The 8,958-nt window shown below is 35.3% G+C and overlaps 2 protein-coding genes across 2 annotated transcripts; both read left to right on the forward strand.

The window, feature by feature from the left end:
• Window positions 1-400: 400 nt before the first annotated feature.
• Window positions 401-3,567, forward strand: LOC106741236 (cytochrome P450 6j1-like). Its single transcript, XM_014613023.1, has one exon. The coding sequence runs from the start codon at window positions 478-480 to the stop codon at window positions 1,987-1,989; it is 1,512 nt and encodes a 503-aa protein (XP_014468509.1). The 5' UTR covers window positions 401-477; the 3' UTR covers window positions 1,990-3,567.
• A 2,973-nt stretch (window positions 3,568-6,540) lies between these two features.
• On the forward strand, window positions 6,541-8,648 carry LOC106741167 (cytochrome P450 6j1-like). Its single transcript, XM_014612880.1, has 2 exons — window positions 6,541-7,182; window positions 7,573-8,648. Exons 1-2 carry the CDS (start codon window positions 6,589-6,591, stop codon window positions 8,098-8,100), a joined length of 1,122 nt encoding a protein of 373 aa, XP_014468366.1. The 5' UTR covers window positions 6,541-6,588; the 3' UTR covers window positions 8,101-8,648.
• Window positions 8,649-8,958: the final 310 nt, after the last annotated feature.

Raw genomic sequence — 8,958 nt, forward strand, 5'->3', positions numbered from 1 at the left:
ACAAATTTTACGCGGGCACTTGTAAAAGAGTAAGACTTTTGTCTTTAAAACCAAATTTATAAATATGAGACTGCCATCGAACTTATCATTAAATATCTTGTACATTAATCAATTTCCGCAACAGTACTTCCACTTGGAAAGTATGTTGACATTTCGAGGATAACTTTTGATTTATCGAAGAAAAACAAACGATACAAAATATATCGATAATTCGTGAAAAATTGTCTATCCACGCAGTCACCGTAAATTTCATTTGGACGTAATATAAATGTCAGTCCCGTTGACGACTTGCAATAAAGAATAATGTCTTAAAGTTCAGAGAACAAATTGATAAGATAAGCCACATGGTCAGTTTACGTTTTGGTACAAAGAGAACGGTTACATGTATATAAAGAATTATTTCTCTCACAGAGTCAGTTCATACCGTCTGTTCGAAGAATATAAGTGGTATATAATTTGCCATAAAACGCGGCCACCATGGTGATTTTATTATTCACCTTCGTCCTCGGAAGTATCGTGGCGGCATATATTTATCTAACCAGAAGTTATAACTATTGGCGTGACCGTAACATTCCGTGCGCTAAGGGCACACTTCCAGGATTTGGGCATACATTGCCGTTGCTTGTCATGCGAACAACTCTGGTTGATCTCGTTCAACGGATCTGTGACCCTTATCCAGATAGCAGTATGGTAGGTTTCTACCATCAGACGACGCCTGCGTTGGTGATTCGCGAGCCGGAACTGGTGAAGACTGTGCTGCAGACCAACTTCGCAAGTTTTTCCAGGAACGCATGGAAAATTGATTCTCATCTGGACCGTCTGAACGCTGCGAACCCTTTCTTCAGCCATGGCGATACATGGTTGATAAGCAGGAAACACATGGGCCTCGCGTTTACTACCAGAAACATAAAAATCTTTTTGAACTGCATCCAGCAGGTGTGCAACAATCTTGAAAATTATTTGAACGACAAGCTAAAGGAGAATAATAACACGATAGAACTCGAGCTTAAAAGTCTGGCCAGCAGATATACAACTTCAGTGGCGGCTTATACCAGTCTCAGCGTAGAAAATGTGAGCTTCGAACACGAATCAGACGTGACGTCAGTAAGCAAAATTACTGAGTTGATGTTCGGGACGAATTTCATCAGTCTGTTAAGGCAGACTATTTGTTTCTACTTTTATTATTTCAAACGAATACTAGGAATATCATATGTGTCCGCAAAGATTCAGGACTCCTTTTTTGGCTTCATAAAGGAGATAGTGCACATTAGGCTACAGGAGAAGAATACGCGTAAATTTGACTTTTTGCAATTAATGTTGGATCTGAAAGAAACCGAAAATCTTGACTACAATGTGATGTCTGCTCATGTTTCCACTTTCTTCATGAATATGCATGATACGTCAACTGTGACACTATGCTTTGCGGCTTATGAAATTGCGCGTCATCCGCATGTTCAACAGAAAATCCGCGAGGAGGTGAGGACTGTTCTCGCAAAGTACGACGGCCAATTGTCCTACTACGCGCTGAAGGAAATGACGTACATAGATCAAGTGATCAACGAATCGCAAAGACTCTATCCTATTCTGCCCTGCATGGGCAAAATATGCACTGAGGAGTTCGAACTGAAGAGTTCGGATGGGCTCAGCTGTCGCATACATCCCGGAACAGAGATCTTCGTGAATGTCTATGAAATACACAGAAACCCGAAATACTGGCCCAATCCGGAAGTTTTTGATCCCGATCGTTTCTCCTCGGATAGAAAGACGGAGATCAAGAAGTACACTTATTTGCCGTTCGGTGAGGGTCCGAGAATTTGCGTGGCAATGAGAATTGCTATGTTGCAGACGAAAGCTTATCTAGCCATGATCATAAAGAATTACACTCTGGAGTTATCGTCTAAGACGCCGAAGGAACCTCTCAAGTTTATGCCTGGCAGTTTTCATGTAAAACCTATTAGTGGTTTATGGGTTCATCTTAAGCCTCTTTAATTCTTTGTGTTAGAGAATATTGTAGAAAATAATGTATAAATAATATCAATCTATTGTGAAATGTCGGAGATAAGTTTAGATGGATATTTTTCTAAATGACGAAAATTACGAAATAATGTAAAATTATGAAAATTATTCTAATAGTTGAGATATATGGTCAGTGTCATAACACAACGTGAAATTTAAGTTATTTTCACTCATTGCAGACAAACGTGACATAATTATATATAGTCGAATTTATATGCGAATAAACATATATTTACAATTACCAGTCTTAACGGTTAAATAACACATTTCAGAGTTAGTTGCGCAAGTTAAACACATATTACGCACATATCATATATATTAAACAAATATTATACTTACGCATGTGAACATGACAGGGTGTATGCGAGTGTGTCATTGTATGTAAACTCATAATTTTATTTTTTACTACTAGTTTATACGCTTATCAAAAAAGTGGCAATAGAACAGAAATAAAGATAAATTCAGGAAAAGAGAAAAATATATTAAAATATAAATATTATTGATGTCAGTAAATGCAGATCTTGCAATTTCAATTTTTACCCTTATTCCTACTATTATTAACACATCTCTTTATGTTTATGTTTGCAAAATTAAAACAATCTTCGAATGTCAGTGAGGTAGAGTAATGATGTAATAACGTTGGAGCTGAAACATTTAACTTGCATACATGCTTAATATCGCAAGTAAGAAATAATGTTTGTCTAAAGTCACGAAAGTATTCGCTTCGACATCAGAAAATATCAACTAACCGTAACATAACATCAAAGTTAGAATTTACCACTCAATAATATAACTTTTACATAACACACGCGTTATTAAATTTACAGTGTTGGGTGGGGAATTATTAGATTTTGATATTATTACTGTTATGTTCATATTATTAATTAAAGAAGCCTCTATGCAACTTCACTTTCCTCCCCTTCAGTGAGATAACGCGAACCTGCACTGGAACGATAATGGTTCTGTTGCAAATAAAAGCAGGTCTAGATAGGCTTCTGAGAAAATACAGTCTGGTACTATACCCCAAAATAGATGTGCCTTTGAAAGTAGTGCCTACAACTCTGTTACCGTCACAATAAGGGGGTTTATGGGTTTTTCTTCGACGACTTCAACTGCGAAAATTTTTTCCAATCCTTTCTAACGAGTTAAAATAATTTACTCCGTTGTTTCCCGAAGATAACAGATTACACAGATAACATTAAATTGATATAGCCATTTTTGTTATCACGCCAATTATTTATTTCTTAATATTTCATAATTATAGCTATGACCTTATAATATTCCAATAGTCTTTATTACGCATAATTTTGCGTTGTAAGATATCGGTCGTACTTTACGCAACAATATTTATCTGCGAAAGCAAGAGATCATTCATGCTGCTCATGACATGCATACGAGTGTTTCTTTCGTAAAAATCAATTTCTAATAATACCTTAATAATTTCTTGCTTGTTGCATAACATATATATCGTTGCAAATAATAATATCATATATATACATAACTTAATTTCTTAAGTCAGTTATAAAGAAGGGTAAATAAACAATTTGAATAAAAATCGTACTGCTATATGTAAGATTGAAGCTATATTTTTTCATAAACCAATTCTTTTCATCAGACTCAATCCTTCAGGTTAATTCGAATTTTATCTAGCACGAAAAATATGATACAGTCAAAAAACAGCGGTTAGAAAAAATAAATCTTTATTTGCGCATGATATTTCAACATGTCTGATACGATATGTTGTTTCTCACTAGGACATATTGCGAATGTTTTTGAGTAGATAACATTTTAGTAATTTCATCCATTATACAGCAAGCAGCATCATATCTGCCTGTCACCTTGACCAAATGAGTTGACTTTATCAGTAGCAAAAATCGACTAAAAGGCGATAAAGAGGCGACAGAATTTATAACCATTGAACATCGGTTATTGCAGTAATATAATACAGAGAAATAGCAAGTAATATAACGNCCACATTGCGAATGTTTCGAGTAGATAACATTTTGCTAATTTCATCCATTATACAGCAAGCAGCATCATATCTGCCTGTAACCTTGACCAAATGAGTTGACTTTATCAGTAGCAAAAATCGACTAAAAAGCGATAAAGAGGCGACAGAAATTTGTAACTAGTAATCATCGGTTATTGCAGTAATATAATACAGAGAAATAGCAAGTAATATAACGTTAGCTGTATAAATGTTATGAAATGTGATATACAATATAAATTTTGCGTATGACATTACAATAATGTGTAGAAATATTATTCAAACATAATATTGTTTTCCTAATGCAATATAAAGTTCGTTGTTTGTATTACATAGCAGTTATAAAACATGGTAGCTCTAATGCATTAAATGCCATGGAACTATTATATAACAAACGTATTATATTACATTTACATAGTTATGTAGTAAATTATAACATTGATGTTATGTTACTGTTAATTGATGTTCTCTGGATATTGTATATAACATAATACAACTGGAAAACATTAGATCATGTATAATAGCAATTGTATTTATAGAATATACGTAACTATTAGTTAAATAGGAAAGTTGCGTCCATCTAGCGGCGAGTAGCTATAGCTAGAACTGTCGATAACTCCAATGTTTAAACCAATCTTAACTTTACAGTTTTACCATCTGTTAATAAAATTCAATATATAATAGTGTACTATCGCAACAATAAAATTGTTTCTTATTACATCAAAAATGTCGAAATTTTTATATGCATACCTTATTTTATATGCATATATACTTAATAAAAACATATGTGTATATATACATGTATAATATATTAGGTGAATTAATTTAATTTAATTTTCGCTGTTGACTAATAGAGGTCAGTAGTTGTACTACCTCAACACGTTCCGAAGTGACTGTTGATGTATAAGAAAGTAGTGTCAAGAGACTTTAATCATCACTGTTTGACATTAGAGCGTAACGCGAAAACACAATTTTTTATTACCTAGAAAAAACGTTTCGTACCAAAAAACAGCATTTGTGGGAAGCATTCTTTTTCTGCTTTTATCTCAAGAAATCTGCTGCTGAAAGTCATCGTTTGCTAATAGAGGTTTATGGGAAGAATGCTCTATCTGTAACAGCTTGCAGATATTAATTTAGACCATTCAAAGACAACGATTTGGATGTGAATGACTAAGAGCGCCCTGGTCAGCCGAAAAAGTTTGAAGGTGGAAAATTGAAGATATTGCTGGAAGAAGATTCATGTCAGACGCTCAAAGACATGTCGGAAACACTAAATGTCGATGAGTCAATTTTTAGCAAACGTTTAAAAACAATTGGAATAATTCAAAAGCTAGGAAGTTGGGTCTCACATGAATTGAGAGAAAGACACACTGAAAAATATTTAACCGCTTATAAATTGCTGGTTCAAATACAAGAATATTCGATAGTAGATTTCACATCGAATTATGGCTGGCGATGAAAAATGGATTCGTTACGCCAATCCTAAGCGCAAAATGTCATAGGTACGTCCCAGCGAACAATCGACATCAACACCAAAGCAGAATATTCATGGGAAGAAGGTCATGCTGTGCACTTGGTGCGATAAAGTAGGTGTAGTATATTATGAGCTGCTGCAACCGAGTCAAACCATCAATACTGAACGCCACTGACGACAGTTACTCAATTTGAATTGAGCATTCTAAGAAAAACGCCCGCAATACGCCAAAAGACATGACAAAATTATTCTTTTCCATGACTTACTACACCACATGTTGCAACACTAGTAAAGAAAATCTTGGAGGCACTTGGATCGGATGTCTTACCACATAAGTCCTATTCACCAGACGTTGTTTTTTTTAGATCATCATTTGTTTCGGTCGATGCAACATGGGATTTCTGAGCAGCATTTCGGTTCTCTCGAGTATGTCAATAAATGCTTCAATGACTAGATCGCCTCGAAAGAACCTGAATTTTTCTATTGCGGAATTTATATGTTATCTGAAAAGTGGGGATAGGTTGTGCCGTACTAAGGACAAAATTTTGAATAAGATATAACGTAACGTTCTTTTAAAATAAACATGAGTTTTTGTAGCAAAAACGGTGAAAATTAATTCAAGCACGTAATAATAACCCCAAATTTTGCACGGGTACTTGTAAAAGAGTATGACTTTTGTCTATCAAACCAAATTTATAAATATGTGACTGCTATCGAACTTATCTTTAAATATCTTGTATATTAATCCGTTTTCGCAACAGGACTTCCACTTGGAAAATATATTGACATTTCGAAGGTAACCTTTGATTTATCGAAGAAAAACTATTGAAAGAATACATGTCGATAATTTGTGAATACATGTCTATCCACTCCGCCACCGTAAATTTTATTTCGACGAAATACAAATGACTGCCCTACTTACGATTAGCAACAAAGAATAACATCTTACGGTTCAGAGAACAAGTAGATAAGGAAAGCAACATTGTCAGCTTATGTTGTGGTACACAGAGAAGGGGTCCATATATATAAAGACGTATTTTTCTCAAGGAGTCAGTTCATATCGACTGTTCGAAGAATATAAGTGCTATATAATTTGTCATAAGACGCGGCCATGGTGATTTTATTATTCACCTTTGTCCTCGGAAGTATCGTGGCGGCATATATTTATCTAACCAAAAATTATAACTACTGGCGTGACCGTAACATTCCGTGCGCGAAGGGCACACTTCCAGGATTTGGGCATACATTGCCGTTGCTTGTCATGCGAACAACTCTGGGTGATCTCGTTCAACGGATCTGTGACCCTTATCCAGATCGCAGTATGGTAGGTTTCTACCATCAGACTACGCCTGCGTTGGTGATTCGCGAGCCGGAACTGGTAAAGACTGTCCTGCAAACCAACTTCGCAAGTTTTTCAAGGAACACTTGGAAAATCGACTCTCAACTGGACCGTCTGAACGTTGCGCACCCTTTTCTCTGCTACGGCGATACATGGTTGATAAGCAGGAAACACATGGGTCTCGCGTTTACTACCAGAAGCTTGAAAATCTTTTTAAACCGCATCCAGCAGGTGTGCATCAATCTCGAAAATTATTTGAACGACAAGCTAAAGGCGAATAATAACACGATAGAACTCGAGCTTAATAGTCTGGCCTGCAGATATACAACTTCAGTGGCGGCTTATACCAGTCTCAGCGTAGAAAATGTGAGCTTCGAACACGAATCAGACGTGACGTCAGTAAGCAAAATAACTGAGTTGATGTTCGGGACGAATTTCATCAGTCTGTTAAGGCAGACTTTTTGTTTCTACTTTTATTATTTCAAACGAATATTAGGAATATCATATGTATCCGTAAAGATTCAGGACTCCTTTTTTGACTTCATAAAGAAGATAATGCACATTAGGCAACAGGAGAAGAATACGCGTAAATATGACTTTTTGCAATTAATGTTGGATCTGAAAGAAACCAAGGAAATTGACTACAATGCGCTTACTTCACTTGTTTTCACTTTCTACATGAATATGCATGATACGTCGACTGTGACACTAGGCTTCGCGGCTTATCAAATTGCACGTCATCCGAATGTTCAACAGAAAATCCGCGAGGAGGTGAGGACTGTTCTCGCAAAATACGATGGCCAATTGTCCTACTACGCGCTGAAGGAAATGACGTACATAGATCAAGTGATCAACGAATCGCAAAGACTCTATCCTATTCTGCCCTGCATGGGCAAAATATGCACTGAGGAGTTCGAACTGAAGAGTTCGGATGGGCTCAGCTGTCGCATACATCCCGGAACAGAGATCTTCGTGAATGTCTATGAAATACACAGAAACCCGAAATACTGGCCCAATCCGGAAGTTTTTGATCCTGATCGTTTTTCCTCGGAAAGAAGGACGGAAATCCAGAAGTACACTTTTTTGCCGTTCGGTGAGGGTCCGAGAATCTGCGTGGCAATGAGAATGGCTATGTTGCAAACGAAAGCTTATCTAGCCTTGATCATGAAGAATTACACTTTGGAGTTATCGTCTAAGACACCCAAGGAGCCGCTAAAGTTTATGCCAGGCAGTTTTCTTCTAAAATCTGTTAGTGATTTATGGGTTCATCTTAAGCCTCTTTAATTCTTTGTGTTAGAGAATATTGTAGAAAATAATGAATACATAATATTAAGCTATTGTGAAATATCGCAGATAAGTTTGGATAAATGGACATTTTTCTAAATGACAAAAATTACGAAATTATGTAAAATTATGAAAATTATTTTAATAGTTGATATGGCCAGTGTTATAACGCAACCTGAACTTTGAATTACTTTCACCTATTGCAGAAAAACGTGACATATTTAAGTATATATAACCAAATTTATATGCAAATAAACATATATTTACAATTACTAACCGTAACCTTGAAATAATACATATTAGAGTTAGTTGCGCAAGTTAAACACATATTATACACATAATATACATATTAAACACATATTGTACTTACGCATATGAACGTGACAGAATGTATGTGAGTATTTGATTGTATTTAAACTCTTATTTTTTATTTTTATCACTGCAGCTTTACACGCTTATCATTAATGTATCAATAGAACGGAAATGAAGTTAAATTGAAAAACAGAGATAAAATATGCTGAAATATAAATATTATTTATGTCAGTAAATACAGATCGTGCAATTTCAATTTTTGCCCTTATTCTTACTATTATTAACACATCTCTTGTTTATGTATGCAAAATTAAAACAATCTGCGGATGTCAGAGAGAAAGAGTAATGATATAATGGCTCTTGAGCTGAAAGATTTAACTTGCATACTTTCATATTATTGTAAGTAAGGAATAATGTTAGTCTAAAGTCACGAGAGTATTCGCCTCGACATCAGGAAATATCAACTAACCGTAACATAACATCAATGTTAGAATTTTCCACTCAATAATATAACTTTGACATAACACACGCGTTATTGCATTTACA

The sequence above is a fragment of the Dinoponera quadriceps genome, unplaced genomic scaffold, assembly GCF_001313825.1.
Source record: "Dinoponera quadriceps isolate SergipeBrazil2010 unplaced genomic scaffold, ASM131382v1 scaffold475, whole genome shotgun sequence".
Taxonomy (NCBI): Eukaryota; Metazoa; Arthropoda; class Insecta; order Hymenoptera; family Formicidae; genus Dinoponera; species Dinoponera quadriceps.

Coding starts and splice junctions, on each gene's coding strand:
- LOC106741167 (XM_014612880.1), top strand. CDS start 6,589: ATGGTGATTTTATTATTCACCTTTGTCCTCGGAAGTATCGTGGCGGCA. Junction 7,183..7,572: donor CCAGTCTCAGCGTAGAAAAT/GTGAGCTTCGAA, acceptor AATGTTCAACAG/AAAATCCGCGAGGAGGTGAG.
- LOC106741236 (XM_014613023.1), top strand. CDS start 478: ATGGTGATTTTATTATTCACCTTCGTCCTCGGAAGTATCGTGGCGGCA.